Source organism: Aspergillus pseudoviridinutans, assembly GCF_018340605.1.
Source record: "Aspergillus pseudoviridinutans IFM 55266 DNA, scaffold_1, whole genome shotgun sequence".
Lineage (NCBI taxonomy): Eukaryota > Fungi > Ascomycota > Eurotiomycetes > Eurotiales > Aspergillaceae > Aspergillus > Aspergillus pseudoviridinutans.
The window spans coordinates 2261627-2281730 of record NW_025091281.1 but is presented as its reverse complement, the minus strand read 5'-3'; the positions used below and the strand labels follow the sequence as shown (position 1 = coordinate 2281730).

At 51.9% G+C, this 20104-nt stretch overlaps 4 protein-coding genes and 1 non-coding gene across 5 annotated transcripts; all 5 read left to right on the top strand.

Moving 5' to 3' along the window:
• Positions 1-293: 293 nt before the first annotated feature.
• On the top strand, positions 294-1467 carry Asppvi_000826 (INSIG family protein; the record flags this gene model as incomplete). The annotated part of the gene is made up of 2 exons (XM_043297131.1): positions 294-1007; positions 1099-1467. The coding sequence occupies 2 exons, from the start codon at positions 294-296 to the stop codon at positions 1465-1467; spliced, it is 1083 nt and encodes a 360-aa protein (XP_043153066.1).
• Positions 1468-2647: 1180 nt separating this feature from the next.
• On the top strand, positions 2648-4733 carry Asppvi_000825 (phosphoribosylaminoimidazolecarboxamide formyltransferase/IMP cyclohydrolase; the record flags this gene model as incomplete). The annotated part of the gene is made up of 4 exons (XM_043297130.1): positions 2648-2765; positions 2839-2965; positions 3031-4516; positions 4578-4733. The coding sequence occupies 4 exons, from the start codon at positions 2648-2650 to the stop codon at positions 4731-4733; spliced, it is 1887 nt and encodes a 628-aa protein (XP_043153065.1).
• A 1290-nt stretch (positions 4734-6023) lies between these two features.
• On the top strand, positions 6024-6096 carry Asppvi_000824. The gene has a single exon. It is a non-coding gene; the product is annotated as a tRNA-Thr (tRNA).
• Positions 6097-7853: 1757 nt separating this feature from the next.
• Positions 7854-13310, top strand: Asppvi_000823 (clathrin heavy chain; the record flags this gene model as incomplete). Its single annotated transcript, XM_043297129.1, has 6 exons — positions 7854-7892; positions 7970-7990; positions 8122-8148; positions 8226-8597; positions 8669-12892; positions 12954-13310. 6 exons carry the CDS (start codon positions 7854-7856, stop codon positions 13308-13310), a joined length of 5040 nt encoding a protein of 1679 aa, XP_043153064.1.
• Positions 13311-16061: 2751 nt separating this feature from the next.
• Positions 16062-19701, top strand: Asppvi_000822 (pyruvate carboxylase; the record flags this gene model as incomplete). Its single annotated transcript, XM_043297128.1, has 2 exons — positions 16062-19535; positions 19594-19701. 2 exons carry the CDS (start codon positions 16062-16064, stop codon positions 19699-19701), a joined length of 3582 nt encoding a protein of 1193 aa, XP_043153063.1.
• Positions 19702-20104: the final 403 nt, after the last annotated feature.

The following is a 20104-nucleotide window of genomic DNA, read 5'->3' as shown; positions in this document are numbered from 1 at the left end:
TTTCCCTTCCTAGGGTGTCTCCCCACCCAGTACCGTGCCACCATCAGGCTGGCTATTTTCTCTACTGCAGAGATCACATTTACTTAGAGGCGGCATTCGATCATTCGTCATCCTAGCATTGGTTTATTTTCGACGATATAAGCCCGGAAGATTCTCGGTTGTAACCTTCACTTCGCCTTCTGATACCGTGTCGAACTCATATTTGGATTTGGGAGACCGCAACTACCAGATTGTTTGTTTCTGTCCCGCTACGAAACATACCATATCCTTCCTTATTCAGCAGATCACCCATCATGTCTGATAAACCCGCCATCCTTCATCCTCGTCCGCGGCGAGTGTTCGATCTTACGCCGGCTTCGAACGAATCGTCCGAATCTCCTACTCCTGCGGAGCCCGCCAATTCTGATCTGCTCAATCCCAAGGAAGCCGGTTCGACCAGCGTAAGCCGCAATGCTTCCATCATGAACCTGACGTCGTCTACGCTTTATGGCATTTATTCTCCGACCGCATTCGAAAGCGCCCGAGATGAGTCGAGCCCCTGGGGCACGGAGGCACAAACACCTATCTCGGAGGATCCACCAAGCATTAAACCGTCTTCTGAGCGGCCGAGTCGCCGTTCACTGCAGAGAACTCGATCGCGCCTCAGTCATGGGCTATTGCGTGGAGTGATTCTGCCTCAGGTGTTCCGGAGTGTGCTTCTCTTTGGGTTCGGTGTGGCCTACGGAGTTATCACAGTCCATTTACATGAGAATCACTGGATCACGCCGGTGAAGTTGGAGAATGTTCGCTACTACGACTCTTGGCAATATCTGGGTTTGTGGGGTCTGGCTGGAGTGGCTCTGGGAAATGTGCTTCCCTGGCTGGATTCCTTTGCTGGGGAGTGGGATACGGATCGTTCCGGGACCGCCAAAGGGCAGGGGAACAATCGTCCCAGCGAAGATCGTACTCCTGCTTGGGTTACAGTGGCTCGGAGCGTGGGGGCCTTTGTTGGAATTGCGTTTGCTCTGGTAAGAATGTTATCTCAATCCTTTTGTTTTTCCGATCACTCGCATCTATCTACCTAAAGGCTTGTAACGCTGACTGGGCTCTGCTGCACAGAGGAGACTTCCATGGGAATCAACAACTCAGGCGTCTGCCACTCTCGCTCTAGTCAACCCTGTGCTGTGGTATCTCATTGACCGCACGAAGGCAGGCTTCATCTTGTCGACCGTGGTGGGACTAGCCGGGACAGGTGTGGTGCTGGGGCTCAAGCCGGAGCTGGTCCCAACTCCCGCAGATACTCCTGCGATTACCATTCCTCTGCTGAATGGCACTGTCCTGGAATATGGACTGGTGGCGGGCCTCACACAGGAGGCTGTTGCGGTCCGCATATGGCTCTCAAGTGTTCTCTTCTGCGCCTGCGTCTGCTTTGGCAACGTCGGCCGGCAACTTGCCATCGGAGGTACAGGCAGAGATAGGCTCAATTAGTGGAGTTCCTATGAAAATCCTTCGATTTTTTCCCATTTCGTGTTCATTTTTTAAGGTCGCTTAGTTTTGGATTGATCGGCTCCAGGTAGCTTCGTTCCACAGGTTACCATCGATAGATAGGTCTCTCGGCATAGAATAGCTTCATGATAGGATAATGAAAATGATCCTGATCATCAAGGCCTTTTCGGCTTGGGAGGCCCAAGCTTTGGGTATAATCTTACGATGTCAACGGCGACGTTTCCAACTACTCAAGGTGCCGTGTCATCGGCCACTTCGACCACACATGAATGGACACCATACACATCCTCAGGATTCTACAAAGGCTGTAGAGCCAATCATTGCAGTCCCTTCCACCGAGCTCGCCATTAGACGAGATCAAGTCAGACACTGCACCCAAGATCGACACTTTGCGGTTTCCCACAATCCCTCTCCATTCTATATGACGATTTCCGTACTTCATAGGCCTATCTCTTCCGTAGAAGAGGATAATCCTCGTAGGAACGCTTTTGAAAGAATGTTGTTATTTGCGTTGTTCATGAAGAGAGAAAAAGAAGAAAAGAAAAAGGAAAGAAGTTTTCATGCAGAGCGAGTTTTGTGGTCGGGATGGGGACTGGTGGTCTGTGCTGTATCATGTGATTTGGAAGGCCTTAATGCGCAGTGCACAATTACGCAATCATGTATTGCATAGCATATGCGGAGATCATGTGACAGCTCCATTTCAGGGGATCATTTTGGAAATTGCGTTACACCCCGAAGCGGGAATTACCAGATGGCGAAGGGGAGTGGGGCTGTTATTCTGGAAATCATCTGTAATGATACAAACAGTTCCGAGAGCGGCCATGACTCGCAGAGGAGGCATGATTTGACCCCGCGGTGGGATGAGCAGAGATAGAAAAGCTATAAGGTAGATAATTGTTGCAGATACTTCTTGTTCCTGTGACCGACAGAGACTGTGAAATTTTTATCTTCATTCTATCCAGACTGTCATATTTTCAGGTAAGAGTACCCGGTAATAGACTGATCGCCCTCACGACCCAATTCAATTGACTTCAGGCGGGGCTCCTGACATGACTGCCATCTGAACTTTTTTCCCATACTCCAACCACCCCCTCTAAATTTTCGTCGGTGCTCGATTCTGACTCTGTTGTGTTTCAGTGTTCATCACTGTCAGTGTCTAACAATGTCTCAACAAAAGTCAGGTATGTCCATTATTGATATCTTCTCAGCCTCTTCTTCCCCTCACTCGGAGCTTGGGTCTGTTGCTCGCCAAGTACTGGCTGGTTGCTTCCCCACTCTGGGTTTTTGTTACTTGCCTGGAATTGAAACGAACATTGGACTGACTCAAGTTTATACACTTCTTTTTATAAACAGCTATCCTCTCCGTCTACGACAAGACTGGCCTTCTGGACCTGGCCAAGGGTCTGGTCAAGCAAAATGTCCGTCTGCTCGCGTCTGGTGGTACCGCCAGAATGATCCGTGAAGCTGGGTTCCCGGTTGAGTGAGTCACTACCTCCTCCCATTTACGCGGAGTGATGGTCATTGACATGGCATTTCAATTGTTAGGGATGTCTCGGCTATTACTCACGCTCCTGAGATGCTCGGTGGCCGTGTCAAGACCCTTCACCCCGCTGTCCACGGTGGTATCCTTGCTCGCGACATCGAGTCCGACGAGAAGGATCTGGCCGACCAGAAGATTGCCAAGGTTGACTTCGTCGTTTGCAACCTCTACCCCTTCAAGGAGACCGTAAACAAGGTCAATGTCACCATCGCCGAGGCCGTTGAGGAGATTGATATCGGCGGTGTAACCCTTCTGCGCGCTGCTGCCAAGAACCACGCTCGTGTCACCATCCTCTCTGACCCCCAGGACTACCCCGAGTTCCTGAAGGAGCTGGAAGCTGGAGAGATCTCCGCGGCCAGCCGGAAGCTGTACGCCCTCAAGGCTTTTGAACACACTGCGGACTACGACACTGCCATCTCGGGCTTCTTCCGCAAGCAGTATGCTGGTAACGGCGAGCAGCACTTGTCTCTGCGCTATGGTGCCAACCCTCACCAGAAGCCTGCCTCTGCTTACATGCTCAATGGCAAGCTGCCCTTCAAGGCTCTTAATGGATCCCCGGGCTACATCAACCTGCTCGATGCCCTCAACGCCTGGGCTCTGGTGAAGGAGCTCAAGCAAGCTCTTGGCTACCCCGCTGCAGCCAGCTTCAAGCACGTCTCTCCTGCCGGTGCTGCCGTCGGTGTCCCCCTGAGCGAGAAGGAGCGCAAGGTCTACATGGTTGATGATATTGCCGGTATCGAGACTTCTGGACTGGCCCAGGCTTATGCTCGTGCCCGTGGAGCGGACCGCATGTCCAGTTTCGGAGATCTACTTGCTCTCAGCGACGTCTGTGATGTTCCCACTGCCAAGATTATCTCTCGTGAGGTGTCGGACGGTGTTATCGCCGCTGGCTACACCCCTGAGGCGCTAGAGATCCTCTCCAAGAAGAAGGGTGGCAAGTACCTTGTCCTGCAGATGGACGAGCACTACGTTCCCGCTTCCGAGGAGACTCGCACTGTCTACGGTGTTCAGCTCAGCCAACAGCGCAACGACGTCGTCATCTCACCCCAGAAGACTTTCAACACCATCATCACTCCTAAGGACATGAAGGCCCTTCCCGACTCTGCTCTGCGGGATCTCACTGTGGCCACCATCGCTCTGAAGTACACTCAGTCCAACTCGGTCTGCTACGCCCTGAACGGCCAGGTCATCGGTCTGGGTGCTGGTCAGCAGAGCCGTATCCACTGCACTCGTCTGGCCGGCGACAAGGCCGACAACTGGTGGATGCGCTTCCACGAGCGTGTGCTGAACATCAAGTGGAAGGCCGGCACCAAGCGTGCTGACAAGAGCAATGCCATCGACCTTCTCTGCTCCGGACAGACCCCCCGTAACGATGTCGAGAAGGCCGAGTACGAGCGCGTCTTCGAGGAAGTTCCTGCTCCTTTCACCCAGGAGGAGCGTGACAGCTGGCTGTCGAAGATGGGAGAGGTTGCCGTCTCGTCCGACGCTTTCGTAAGTGCTTGACCACTCTATCATGTGTCTGTATAGTTTGTGCTGATGCAGAGTCAAACAGTTCCCCTTCATCGATAACGTGTTCCGTGCTGCTCGTTCGGGTGCCAAGTACATCGCTGCCCCCAGCGGTAGCCAGAATGATGGCCCTGTCTTCGAGACGGCCGAGAAGCTGGGTATCGTCTTCGTCGAACAGGGTACTCGTCTGTTCCACCACTAAGTGTCCACTAAGTGTGGAGCGTTTACGGTTGTCTCGGTGGGCCATGATACCTCAGCGATATTTGCGTAGTCTTGTGATGACCCTATAAGTATTACCATCGACAGGCCTCCAAGAAGTCATGCCAAAAGTGCTTGATGTCTTTGATGTGATTATGGGATGTGTTGGCGTTGCGGATAGCGGCCTTAACGAACAGAACTTGTATAGATTCAACTCAGTACCACTTTATTCCTGTTTATACTCTCTGGGATTCTGTAGCTGTGTAATAAACCAATCATAGAAGCACAGTCTGCTCATGATTCAGTTGAGGAAAAATAAATCGGCAAAAGTGCTCACGTGTGGATTTGAACCCCGCGCGATTTAGCAGTCGCGCACTCTATCGAATGACGGATACGATGTGACACATCTGACAAAGGTAGGGTTATCGCTCGGCTAGGTGGGTGCTTGATGCGCAATATGTAAGGCAGTGCTTGCCTGGATAGGGAGTATCTAGCACAGGACGTTGCAAGAAGGATGCTTGATAATTGGTGGTTGGTAGAATACGGTCGATGCGCATCGCTACCTAGCTAGGTATATCCGGACCTTCTCGATGTGAAGGTTTCGAGTTTCCAGTATGCCTTACGGCATTTTACGAGACCACGTTCGCATGTCTCTGGTCGCGATGCTTTCACTGAATGGATTCAAGGGAAGGTCGTGGGTCAAATGACTGTTGAGGCTATTCGAGTCGTGTTTATATAGCTCCTGCTGCCTATCTAACTTATTAGGACGGTATGAGTAGGTCCTTCTTTCGAGGGTTGGCTGGTTTCCTCGCTCGTCCAGTTCCTGCAGTTAGTTTGCTATGGTAATTGTGGACTTGCGGTTACAATTCCACTGGCTTTCTTTTGCATGTTGGTAATCTGTTGTTCATGGTTGTGCTTTACGGCTATATATGGCCAAGAAAACATGCAATACAGGTGTTAGTTGGGTACATTGTCAGTAGTGTTGCGCTCTATGCATCAGGGCTGTCGCGGAAATATACTTGGATCGGCCCTCGCCATGATTACATTCGGATGATCAAGGGACAATCCCGAGGATGGGTTTAGCTCTGCACCAGTGAGAGTATCCATCGAGTTCAAAAGCTAATTAAGAGCCATCCCATGTTCCCTGAAAGGCCGAAGGCCTGGTATGGGATCTGGTGGGAGTGACGTAGAAGACAGAAGTTGATGCATAACGACAAAGATGTAGGTATAGCACGCTGTAATCGTGAATATTATACTATTTTTAGCAAAGCGGAAAACATTATAATATCTACTAGCTCGCATAGCTCAGTTGGTAGAGCGCATGACTAGTAATCATGAGGTCAGCGGTTCAAATCCGCTTGTGAGCATTTTTTTTGTCGTTTTAAAACTTTTCTTTTCGAAATATTATTCTGTCGCTGCGATTGGCACCGGGATGATGTCCGCATTGTTCTCCATCATGTCTATGCCTTACATCGGTATTCGATGAGCCAAGCATGTCAGAAGTATATAGTTTGCTGAGGTCTTAAGGTTCACCCTTGGAGAATGCCCACTGATGCAGGCGCGTATGCATGTAAGAAGCTTGAACAGCCCGCCTGCAGCATCGACATGTCCTGCACCGTCTGCGCAGTGGCCAGCCCCTGGTTTTGTCCCGAGAACCACGACGGTCTGTCCTTGGAACCACACAAGTCCGATCCAGGGGCAGGACACACAATCACATTGCGGTGCGCTCGGTGGCAAATACTGCTCTCCGTTGTATATAGTCAGGAACACTACTCGTTCCCTGCTACGTGATTTCTCAACGTCTAGTCCACAACCAGCTCACACCAGTATTCCTTGCCTATAACACTGACACCAGTGGTCGTTGCTTCCTCATGCCTCCGAGGTTGCATATACATTCTGGTGTTGTGACGTCGACCCAGATGCTACGGAGTGTTGCAAACCATCCTTCGAGCTGGCGGAGAATTTGAAGCGCCTTAGGTCCGAATGAATAGAGGGAAAAGGCTACAAATAGTAGATCAATAATAGCTCGTGGAGATCACTGGTCAATGCGCCGTGGCCATTGATGATTATGGTTACCGCGAGGCTCGTTTTGCTTGACTTGATATCAGGTATATATTGGGTGTACTAGGACGCCCGGGAGGACGCTAGATGCTTCTGGATATGGTAGAAAGCGGCAGTGCGTCTTTCATCTCGCGAGCCAGTTTCTCTGGACGTGTTTGGAAAAAGAGATTGCCACTGAGGCATCCTAGATTCAAGTACGGCGTGCTGTTTGCTATACGCGAGTGTCTTGAGACCTCATAGGGTCTAAATGGAACCGAGAGTGTGACTTAGGTGCTGCGAATGAGCATTTCCACCCATAAAGAAGAGTGAGTCGACCAGCCCTTTCAGTCTCGAACCCCAGGAGTCCATTTCAGCTCGGAATTAGAATACTGATCAGTTTGTCTCACCTGAGCCTGCGTGGTGAAGTGCCATTTCTATAACCATCTTTGATTCAGATCAGCTCAGACGTAGTGAATCAAAACCGAAGTATAAACACTACCTTAATAATCAAAGAGACGCTGGCACCTGTCACTTAAAATTGGCCTCAGACCATCCACGTGCGTGTGAGCCTCTCCGTCATCTATAGGAGCTCGATCAGGACCTTAAAATAGAAAAAGCAAACACGGACTCTCAATTGAATACTTCAATCAATGCCTGATAATATCTCAGAGAGTTAGGCATTTCATTCAATTCACTTCATTGACATCGTTAACTTCTCTCATTTGCCTCATCTTCATGCTCATTGTCCTGAAAGCGCTTGACTGCAGCGGTTGTCACTTCTCAGGTACCGTTGGAGCTTACCCCTTTGCACGTGACGTCCCCATAAGCGACACCTCAGCAACGACAACAGCGTCGGCCTCCTGAGGTCACTTCCCGCTTTCCCCAGTTGCTAATCCACCTACGTATCCCTCTCCTGCTCATCTCACTTCCTCTAATTCCTCACCTTTACTTTCCTTCTCTCTCTCTCTCCGTCTTTAGCTTCAATTCTCCGTTATCCCCTTCGCTTTTTCACCTCGAGCTTAGTTGATTTCTTTTGAGCGGCGTTTCGTTGGGCGGGTAAGGTCGTCTTGCGGCCTTGGTAAATATGGCTCCTCTTCCCATCAAGTTCACGGAGCTCATCAATGTATTTCCCCTGTCTCATGTGTTGATTCCATTCCGCTCGTCGATAGAGAGTGCTAATGTCTGGTTCATCTACTATAGCTGACAAATGCCGAAATTGCTGTATGTCCTACCATCCGATACTGCCTGATGCCATCCGTCGCTGAACTAGGGTGTCGCACGCCGGCACACCGGACGCGCTTCTCTTTACCTGTAAATGTGGTGAATATCTGCTTACATCTTGTTTCTTCTAGCCACAATCGATCGGCTTCAACTCATGTGTAAGTACAGCTTGGAGGCGCATCTCCAAAACAGGGATCTCCCGAAACTTGCTAACCGTAGTGTCATTGCTGGATAGACTTTAGAATCGGATCATTTCGTTTGCGTGAGGCAAAAGCTCAATGAAGATGACAAGCCTCAAGTCATTATCATCAACCTCAAGAACAACAATGAAGTCATCAAGCGGCCGATCAATGCGGACAGTGCCATTATGCACTGGACCAAGAACATCATCGCCCTCAGAGCTCAGGGTCGAACAATTCAGATCTTCGACCTCGCTGCAAAGCAAAAGCTCAAGTCTGCGGTCATGAACGAAGATGTTGTTTACTGGAAGTGGTTCAGTGAAACGAGTCTAGGTCTGGTCACCGAGGCATCTGTCTACCACTGGGACGTTTTTGATCCAACCCAGAACCAGCCTCTCAAGATCTTTGACAGACTACCTAACCTCAGCGTAAGTGTGGCGGAAATCAAAATGTCTAACACATTTCTCGACTCATAGTGACTGACAATCATCGCTGCCAGGGTTGCCAAATTATCAACTACCGTGTCAATGACGAGGAGAAATGGATGGTCGTGGTCGGTATCAGCCAACAGCAGGGACGTGTTGTGGGTTCAATGCAACTTTATTCCAAAGATCGCGGGATTTCTCAATTTATTGAAGGACACGCGGCAGCTTTTGCTTCAATCAGAGTCGAAGGCTCTCCTTTGGAGCACAAGCTGTTCACCTTCGCTGTTCGTACTCCGACCGGCGCGAAACTCCAGATCGCCGAGATCGACCACCAGGAGCCCAACCCGCGCTTCCAGAAGAAGGCTGTGGAAGTGTACTTCCCGCAAGAAGCAGTCAATGATTTCCCGGTCGCTATGCAGGTCTCCAGAAAGTACGACATCGTTTACCTCGTTACCAAGTATGGCTTCATTCATCTTTACGACCTCGAGACCGGAACCTGCATCTTCATGAACCGTATCTCCAGCGAAACAATCTTCACTACAGCCCCCGACTCAGAATCCGCCGGCCTGGTCGGTGTCAACCGTAAAGGCCAAGTCCTGTCGGTCAGCGTTGATGAGGGAACTATTATCCAGTACCTGATGGAGAACCCTGCCATGTCTGGTCTCGCGGTGAAGCTCGCATCAAAGGCTGGCCTTCCTGGAGCGGATCACCTCTACCAGCAGCAGTTCGACAACTTGCTGGCGCAAGGAAATTATTCCGAAGCTGCCAAGATCGCTGCTAACTCTCCCCGAGGCTTCCTTCGTACACCAGAGACGATCAATCGTTTCAAGAATGCGCCTCAAACTGGCCAGCAGATGTCTGTAATCCTACAGTACTTCGGTATGCTTTTGGACAAGGGATCCCTCAACAAGTATGAGAGTGTTGAGCTTGTGCGCCCTGTCCTGCAACAGAACAGGAAGCACTTGCTGGAGAAATGGATGCGTGAGAATAAGCTGGAAGCTTCCGAGGAACTCGGAGACATTGTCCGACCATACGACATGAACATGGCTTTGTCCATCTATCTGCAAGCCAATGTACCTCACAAGGTCATTGCCGGGTTTGCCGAGACTGGTCAATTTGACAAGATTCTCGCCTATTCGAAGCAAGTTGGATACCAGCCCGATTACACTCAACTCTTGCAGCACATTGTCCGCGTTAACCCCGAGAAGGGTGCCGAATTCGCGGCTCAGCTTGCCAACGAGGAAAGCGGCGCACTCATTGATCTTGACCGCGTCGTGGACGTCTTCCTGTCGCAGAACATGATTCAGCAGGCAACCTCGTTCTTGCTCGACGCCCTGAAGGACAATAAGCCCGAGCACGGCCACCTGCAGACGCGGTTGCTTGAGATGAACCTGGTCAATGCTCCCCAGGTTGCAGACGCAATCCTTGGTAACGAGATCTTCACCCACTACGACCGTCCTAGGATTTCCCAGCTCTGCGAGAACGCCGGCCTCATCCAACGTGCTTTGGAAAATACTGATGATCCTGCGGTAATCAAGCGGAACATTGTTCGTACCGACAAGCTGAACCCTGAATGGCTCATGAACTACTTTGGCCGTCTTTCCGTGGAGCAGACCCTTGAATGCATGGATACCATGTTGGAGGTGAACATCCGCCAGAACTTGCAGGCTGTTGTTCAACTTGCAACCAAGTTCTCGGATCTCCTTGGGCCCGGTCAACTCATCAGCCTTTTCGAGAAGTACCGCACTGCTGAGGGTCTCTACTACTATCTCGGAAGCATCGTCAACCTTAGCGAGGACCCTGAGGTTCATTTCAAGTATATCGAGGCTGCTACGGCCATGGGCCAGATCACCGAGGTCGAGCGCATCTGCCGCGAGAGCAACTATTACAACCCGGAGAAGGTCAAGAATTTCCTGAAAGAAGCCAAGTTGACCGAGCAGCTTCCCCTCATCATCGTATGCGACCGTTTCAACTTCATCCATGATTTGGTTCTCTACCTATATCAGAACCAGCAATACAAATCCATCGAGGTCTATGTGCAGCGTGTTAATCCTTCTCGCACTCCGGCCGTCGTTGGAGGCTTGTTGGATGTTGACTGTGATGAAGCTATCATCAAGAACCTACTGTCTACCGTCGATCCCTCTGTTATTCCCATTGACGAGCTCGTCTCCGAGGTTGAAACACGGAACAGATTGAAGCTGCTCTTACCTTTCCTTGAAGCCACTCTGGCGACTGGTAATCAGCAACAGGCCGTTTACAACGCTCTTGCCAAGATTTACATCGACAGCAACAACAATCCTGAGAAGTTCCTCAAGGAGAACGACATGTATGACACGTTGACCGTCGGTAAATACTGCGAGAAGCGTGATCCGAACCTGGCCTACATTGCATACAGGAAGGGACAAAATGACTTGGAACTCATCAATATTACCAATGAGAATGCCATGTACCGGGCCCAAGCTCGGTACCTTGTCGAGCGTGCCGATCCTGAGATTTGGTCGTTCGTCTTGAGCGAGAATAACCTGCACCGCCGTTCTCTTGTTGATCAGGTCATTGCAACGGCAGTTCCTGAATCGACTGAACCCGATAAGGTTTCCGTTGCCGTCAAGGCCTTCCTTGAGGCCGACCTCCCTGGCGAGCTTATCGAGCTTCTGGAAAAGATCATCCTCGAGCCCTCGCCCTTCAGCGACAATGGTAGCTTGCAGAACCTTCTGATGTTGACGGCGGCTAAGGCCGACAAGGGACGTCTGATGGATTACATTCATCAGCTCAATGAGTTCAGCGCTGACGAGATCGCTGAGATGTGTATCTCCGTCGGGCTGTACGAGGAAGCGTTCGAGATCTATAAGAAGGTCAACAACTACATTGCTGCCGTCAATGTCCTTGTTGAGAACATTGTCAGCATTGACCGTGCTCAAGAATTTGCCGAGCGCGTTGAGTTGCCGGATGTATGGAGCAAGGTTGCAAAGGCCCAGCTTGACGGTCTCCGCGTGTCAGACTCTATCGAATCGTACATCCGCGCCAATGATCCTTCGAATTACCTTGAGGTCATTGAGACTGCCACTCACGCCGGCAAAGACGAGGATCTTGTCAAATATCTCAAGATGGCTCGCAAGACACTGCGGGAGCCAGCCATTGACACCGCCCTTGCTTTCTGCTATGCTCGCCTTGACCAGCTGTCAGAGCTCGAGGACTTCCTGCGTACCACCAACGTGGCCGATATCGAAACGTCCGGTGACAAAGCTTATGCTGAAGGATACCACCAGGCGGCCAAGATCTTCTATACGAGCATCTCTAACTGGGCCAAGCTGGCTACCACCCTGGTGCACTTGGAAGATTACCAGGCTGCAGTCGAGTGTGCACGCAAGGCCAACAGTGTCAAAGTTTGGAAGGAAGTCAACCAGGCCTGTGTGGACAAGAAGGAGTTCCGTCTCGCCCAGATTTGCGGTCTCAACCTCATTGTGCATGCCGAGGAGCTGCAGGATCTTGTGCGCCAATACGAGCGCAATGGCTACTTCGACGAGTTGATCAGTGTTCTCGAAGCTGGTCTGGGACTGGAGAGGGCGCACATGGGCATGTTCACTGAGCTTGGCATTGCTTTGTCCAAGTACCACCCTGACCGGGTCATGGAGCACCTCAAGCTCTTCTGGTCTCGCATCAATATCCCCAAGATGATCCGTGCCTGCGAGGAAGCGAATCTCTGGCCAGAGCTAGTGTTTTTGTATTGTCACTACGACGAGTGGGACAACGCCGCTTTGGCAATGATGGAGCGTGCCGCGGATGCCTGGGAACACCATTCGTTCAAGGATATCATTGTTAAGGTGGCCAACCTGGAGATCTACTATCGCGCTCTGAACTTCTACCTGCAGGAGCAGCCTCTGCTTCTTACAGATCTACTCCAGGTCCTGACCGCTCGGATCGACGTGAACCGTGTTGTACGCATTTTCCAGAGCTCAGACAATATTCCTCTGATCAAGCCGTTCCTGTTGAACGTCCAGTCTCAGAACAAGAGGGCCGTCAATGATGCCATCAACGACCTCTTGATTGAGGAGGAGGATTACAAGACTCTACGCGACTCGGTGGATAACTATGACAACTTTGATGCGGTACAGCTGGCGCAGCGCCTTGAGAAGCATGACCTCATCTTCTTCCGGCAGATTGCGGCGAACATCTACCGTAACAACAAGCGCTGGGAGAAGTCGATTTCGCTTTCCAAGCAGGACAAGCTATACAAGGATGCCATTGAGACCGCGGCGATTTCTGGCAAGTCGGATGTGGTTGAGGAGCTTCTTCGCTACGTGAGTTTAACCCTCATCGGTCTCTTTTCTCACATTGGAACAATTCGCTGACTGTGTCTAGTTTGTCGACATTGGCAGCCGAGAATGCTACGTGGGCATGCTGTATGCCTGCTACGATCTCATCCGCCCCGATGTCATCCTGGAGATGTCCTGGCGTCGCGGTCTTCATGATTTCACCATGCCCTACATGATCAACTTCCTCTGCGAGCAGACACGTACGATCGAGATGCTTAAGAAGGACAATGAGGAACGCAAGGCGCGGGAAGCGTCTCATAAGAAGGAAGAAGACAACACACCAATCCTGGGGGGCTCACGGCTCATGCTGACGCAAGGACCKGCGACGCCTGCACCTGTACCGATGGCCTATGGACAGGCTAATGGCATCACGCCCCAAGCCACTGGTTTCCGTCCGTTCTAGATGACATTTGTTCATTAATGTATGTTTAATAAATATGATCTCCGCTGATGCCCAAGCGATCGAGGAGGGGAGTCAGTTAAAAAGGCGGGCAGGGGAACATGACACGCACTGGGAGAGTGCCAGCTGGTGGGCTCGTGATATACCTGGCTGGCAATCTCGTTCGCGATGTGTTTTTTTTACTCATTATTCCTGATGGCATTGCATTTCTTTTTTTCTTATTTCTTCGTACCAATGTATTTGATAGGCTTTGAACATTTGTACCTTTTTTTCGTGCCAGGTGAATAAACTAGTATCTTCCACGACAGGAACAGTATTGCGCCATGGCTGCCGGTCCACTGACTGCTTAGTCTACATTCTACGAGCTGCTTCCGACAATGAATAATGGATGAGGTCTTGATCGGTTAGAAGGAAGCATCAAGGAATGCAGGAACTGGATGGTTGTTAGGACAGGGAAATAGATTAGCCCGGACGGTTCGGGGCAGCGAACTTTTCCTGTGGGGATGGCGACTCGTGGAGACGCCGAGGAGGCCAACGTCAAGAACGACCGACGGATTTGAACTGTAGAGATGCAGCAGGACGGCAAGCGAGAGAGAATGAGTTGCGTGGTTGAAGGTGCTGAACTCCGGCTGATGATGGACTGTGATACTCCATACAGATGGCGTAGCGATCAGTGTGCTAGAGCAAGGGACAAGATCATGGCTGCATTTCGGTGCCGGGTTGATGTAGGAGTCTAGGAGAGTACGAAGTACGTGGATTCTGCATTACTGACTTCAGAGATAGAATTACCCGAGATGGAACTGAGAAGCTGGCATAGTACTGCGTGGTGGTCGATAGAATCAAGCGCTCCACAGTTACATAGCTACACGCTACTGGCTATAATGTTAGATATTATATTGTGTTCCCAGGGGACGGGATGTGTAGAGGTCAGATGACCTCTCGGAGAGATCCAGCTTGTCCCCGTCTTGTCGGTATACCAATTGCCAAATGAGATTTTCTGCCAAGTTTAGAATTTAGGTAATCTCTACCTGCACCTCTTTGGGACTGCTGATGGAATTGGATAACTCTTACTCTGGTCCGTTGATCGGTCGGGGCATTCCAGTCCGAGAGCGTTGGCAACAAGAAGAACCAGTCAGATTGCAGACGATTTGCGTTTCTTGTGGCTGCGATGACCTTGGTCTACCTAAACTACTCCGTACTCCGTAACCAGAACCGTTAATTTTTTGAAAAGATCCTAGATGGACGTGACGTGATTTCACGGAATCCGTTGTCCGGCAATGCTGCCGATCAGACCCAGAGCGCGCGCCTAGCGCCGTTTACCTACGGAGATTAGTGGAAGCATGTGGGCTTGTGGGTGGGCTCGTTCTGGAAACATGAGATCCCCCATCCCAAGATAGGAACGACTAACTGTTCTGGAAACAATGCTATTGGGAAAGTAGTTCCTCACCATCCAGGATGGATCGATTGGTTATCTCCCGAGGGCCCGAGGTTGTAGGGATCGAGGGACCTGAATGACCCGATTCTTTCTCGGTAGTCGATATTTTAGAATATGACATGAAGCCTTGTGGATGTACCTTAGCTTGGAGGTTATTATTGTGTCATTTTCCGAGCATCTTCACCGTGATGATCATGCAGAGGGATTCGGTTCTTCTCTGTGTTTCTGCTTCACCCTTGCAAGCCAATCCTCTAAGAAGTAGATAGATAGTCTAGATAACTAACGACAAAATCAATTAACTAACTAATATTTCATCCACCAATGGTTCGGTCGAGCGGATACTTGTGCTGGCTGAATGTCGAAAGATAGTCCAATATCTGATTTTCAGTAGAGTAAAACGATTTGTACAACGATTTGTACAAAAGGGAAAAAGCCTGCGGACAATCCATGGAATCCCCCGCTGCCCGGTGTACCGGTGAGCTAAATCCAAGACTTCCAAGAAGTCGATCAGGGTCGCATTTGTGATATTATTGTTTTTGTATACTCCATAGTTCTGCATCATCAGGATGCAAGTACGGTCAATAGATTTATCATATGATTGTTAGATGTAGATGATTGGTAGTACTACTTAGGTTGTGTACGGAGTACCTCTGGGTAGTATTAGTAGTATTATTATTGGCCTCAGGCAGGTCGATCCTCCTTATCACACCCTCCCAATCCCCCGCTCCTTGTTATCAACAACATCATTCCATCACCTTCGCTTCTCGTCCTTCATCAGCTTCCTCTGTTGCTGCTCTCGATCAATTGATTCCAGTTCATCCCTGCATCAATTCTACCAGCTCCAATTTTATCCCCATTGACCGTCACGCCGCCTATTCCACCCGTGGAGTCGTTCCAACCTTTCCCGCCCCTCCTGTTCTGGCCGCTCATCTCCTCCGCTGCCGAAACCGGTCCATTTTCTTGCTTCTTGTGCTGCCCCGCGGGAAGCTTCCCTTGATCTGTCGTCCTCTTCCACCAAGGTGACTCATTATTTTCCTACTTATACCTTTCTTTCTTTCTCCCTGGATCGCCTCACTTGCGTCTCCATTCTAAACTCCAAGTTCCCCCGCTTTCTAACCTTCCTTTTCTTCTCCCGCACCTCACTTGTTGAACCTCCTCTTCTGCTACACTCCCCATCGTCTCCCTCTCCTCCCCCCTTTGGCTCCGTCTCCCATCTTCTACAACTACTGATCGCTGCTATCACCACCAGCAGCAGTGGCAACTACTTGGCCAGCTGATTGAATCACTTTTCCTTCTCATTAATCACACATTTGCCGAGCATGGCTGCTGCCTTTCGCCAGCCCGAGGAGGCGGTCGATGACACCGAGTTCGTCGATGATCACCATGAGCACCACAGAGACTCGGTCCACCGCCGGCTACGTGCCAACTCAGCCATCATGCAATTCCAAAAGATCCTCGTCGCCAACCGTGGTGAAATTCCCATCCGTATCTTCCGTACCGCCCACGAACTTTCCTTGCAGACAGTCGCCATCTACTCGTATGAGGATCGTCTGTCCATGCACCGCCAGAAGGCCGACGAGGCCTACATGATCGGCCGTCGCGGTCAATATACCCCCGTCGCCGCCTACTTGGCCATCGATGAGATCGTCAAGATTGCTCAGGAGCATGGTGTGCACCTGATTCACCCCGGTTACGGCTTCTTGTCTGAAAACGCCGAGTTTGCTCGCAAGGTCGAGCAGGCCGGTATTGTCTTTGTGGGCCCCACGCCGGAGACCATTGACGCCCTCGGCGACAAGGTCTCTGCTCGTCAATTGGCGATCAAGTGCGGCGTTCCCGTGGTTCCCGGTACTCCCGGTCCCGTGGAGCGCTACGAGGAGGTCAAGGCCTTCACTGACACCTATGGCTTCCCCATCATCATCAAGGCCGCCTTCGGCGGTGGCGGTCGTGGTATGCGTGTCGTCCGCGACCAGGCCGATCTGCGGGACGCCTTTGAGCGTGCTACCTCCGAGGCCCGGTCCGCCTTTGGTAATGGCACCGTCTTCGTCGAGCGTTTCCTCGACCGCCCGAAACACATTGAAGTCCAGCTTCTCGGTGACAACCACGGTAATGTCATCCACCTGTTCGAGCGTGACTGCTCCGTCCAGCGCCGTCACCAGAAGGTCGTTGAGATCGCGCCCGCCAAGGATCTGCCTGCCGATGTGCGCGACCGCATCTTGGCCGATGCTGTGAAGCTGGCCAAGTCAGTCAACTACCGCAACGCCGGTACCGCCGAGTTCTTGGTTGACCAACAGAACCGCTACTATTTCATCGAGATCAACCCTCGTATTCAGGTCGAGCACACCATCACCGAAGAAATCACCGGCATCGATATCGTCGCTGCTCAGATCCAAATCGCTGCCGGCGCTACTCTGGAGCAGCTGGGCCTGACCCAGGACCGCATCTCCACCCGCGGTTTCGCCATCCAATGCCGTATCACCACCGAAGACCCGGCCAACGGCTTCAGGCCCGATACCGGGAAGATCGAAGTCTACCGTTCCGCTGGAGGGAACGGTGTTCGTCTGGACGGCGGTAATGGTTTCGCTGGTGCCATCATCACTCCTCACTACGACTCTATGCTGGTCAAGTGTACCTGCCGTGGTTCCACATACGAGATTGCCCGCCGCAAGGTCGTGCGTGCTCTGGTTGAATTCCGTATTCGCGGTGTCAAGACCAACATTCCTTTCCTCACCTCACTGCTGAGCCACCCCACCTTTATCGATGGCACGTGCTGGACCACCTTCATCGATGACACTCCCGAGCTGTTCGCTCTTGTCGGCAGCCAGAACCGTGCTCAGAAGCTTCTTGCCTACTTGGGTGATGTCGCCGTTAACGGCAGCAGCATCAAGGGTCAGATCGGCGAGCCCAAGTTCAAGGGCGAGATCATCAAGCCTACCCTGCTGGACGCCGCCGGTAAGCCGATCGACGTGAGCGTTCCCTGCACCCAGGGTTGGAAGCAGATCCTTGACCGTGAAGGTCCCGCCGCTTTTGCCAAGGCCGTCCGTGCCAATAAGGGCTGCTTGATTATGGACACCACCTGGCGTGATGCCCACCAGTCGCTGTTGGCTACTCGTGTCCGCACGATCGATCTGCTGAACATCGCCAAGGAGACGAGCTACGCGTATGCCAACGCTTACAGTTTGGAATGCTGGGGTGGTGCCACCTTCGACGTCGCCATGCGCTTCCTCTACGAGGATCCCTGGGACCGTCTGCGCAAGCTGCGCAAGGCTGTGCCCAACATTCCCTTCCAGATGCTGCTCCGCGGTGCCAACGGTGTCGCCTACTCGTCTCTTCCCGACAACGCCATTTACCACTTCTGCAAGCAGGCCAAGAAGTGCGGTGTCGACATCTTCCGTGTCTTCGATGCTCTCAACGACGTTGACCAGCTCGAGGTCGGTATCAAGGCTGTGCAGGCCGCCGAGGGTGTCGTCGAGGCTACCATCTGCTACAGTGGAGACATGCTGAACCCCAAGAAGAAGTACAACCTCGAGTACTACCTGGCCTTGGTGGACAAGATTGTCAAGTTCAACCCCCACATCCTTGGTATCAAGGATATGGCCGGTGTGCTGAAGCCCCAGGCCGCACGCCTGCTGGTTGGCTCCATCCGTGAGCGCTACCCCGACCTCCCCATCCACGTCCACACCCACGACTCTGCCGGTACCGGTGTGGCCTCCATGGTTGCCTGCGCTCAGGCCGGTGCTGACGCCGTCGACGCCGCCACCGACAGCATGTCCGGTATGACATCTCAGCCCAGCGTTGGTGCTATCCTTGCGTCTCTCGAGGGCACCGAGCACGACCCAAAGCTCAATCGGGCGCACGTTCGTGCCATCGACTCCTATTGGCAACAGCTGCGCTTGTTGTACTCGCCGTTCGAGGCTGGTCTGACCGGCCCCGACCCTGAGGTCTACGAGCACGAAATTCCCGGTGGCCAGCTGACCAACCTCCTCTTCCAGGCCAGTCAGCTCGGCTTGGGTCAGCAGTGGGCTGAGACCAAGAAGGCCTATGAGTCGGCCAACGATCTGCTAGGCGACATTGTCAAGGTCACGCCCACCTCCAAGGTTGTCGGTGACCTGGCTCAGTTCATGGTCTCCAACAAGCTGACTCCCGAGGACGTTGTCGCCCGTGCTGGCGAGCTGGACTTCCCTGGCTCTGTCCTTGAATTCCTCGAGGGTCTTATGGGCCAGCCCTTCGGCGGCTTCCCTGAGCCTCTGCGATCCAAGGCTCTGCGTGAGCGCCGCAAGCTCGACAAGCGCCCCGGTCTCTACCTGGAGCCTCTGGACCTGGCCAAGATCAAGAACCAGATCCGGGAGAAGTATGGCTCCGCCACCGAGTACGACGTGGCCAGTTACGCCATGTACCCCAAGGTCTTTGAGGACTACAAGAAGTTCGTGCAGAAGTATGGTGATCTGTCCATCCTGCCTACCCGCTACTTCTTGGCCAAGCCCGAGATCGGCGAGGAATTCCACGTCGAGCTGGAGCAGGGTAAGGTCCTGATCCTCAAGATGCTGGCTATCGGCCCCCTGTCCGAGCAGACCGGTCAGCGTGAAGTCTTCTACGAGGTCAATGGTGAGGTCCGTCAGGTCACTGTGGACGACAACAAGGCCTCTGTCGACAACACCGCCCGCCCCAAGGCCGATATTGGCGACAGCAGCCAAATCGGCGCTCCCATGAGCGGTGTCGTCGTGGAAATCCGTGTCCACGAGGGTTCGGAGGTCAAGAAGGGTGACCCCGTTGCCGTTCTGAGCGCCATGAAGATGGTGAGTTTGCATCTCTTGCGCAAATGCTACCATATCAAACAAGCTAATGGAATTATAGGAAATGGTTATCTCTGCTCCTCACAGCGGAAAGGTCTCCGGCCTGCTCGTTAAGGAAGGCGATTCCGTGGACGGCCAGGACCTCATCTGTAAGATCGCCAAGGCGTAGAGCTGGAAAAAGGCCTAGAGAGAAATTACGAATGAATGAGGATGTATTGTCTTGTATACAGGCCGCGCACGCGGCTTATTTTCTATGGAGACATGAAAATGGGAATGGCTTTTGATGTCTGCTGTCTGCTTAGAGCGTTTATAGTATCTGGGTTGGGGTTTATTGTCGGTTGTTTCTATATCTGTCAACAAATCTATTTCTGAGCACAATGAACGTGCTATTTCAAATTCCACAAACTCGTCACATGCAGTTGCCCTCTAGAATGCATCTACTCGAAGTGAGCCGGAATATAGACCGTGTCATAATAGTTTGGCAGGGCTGGGTGGTTCATTTCAGACAAAATCAAGTCACAGATGGGACAATATACAGCACATGGATTAACATCCAACGATCCTTGTCGTCT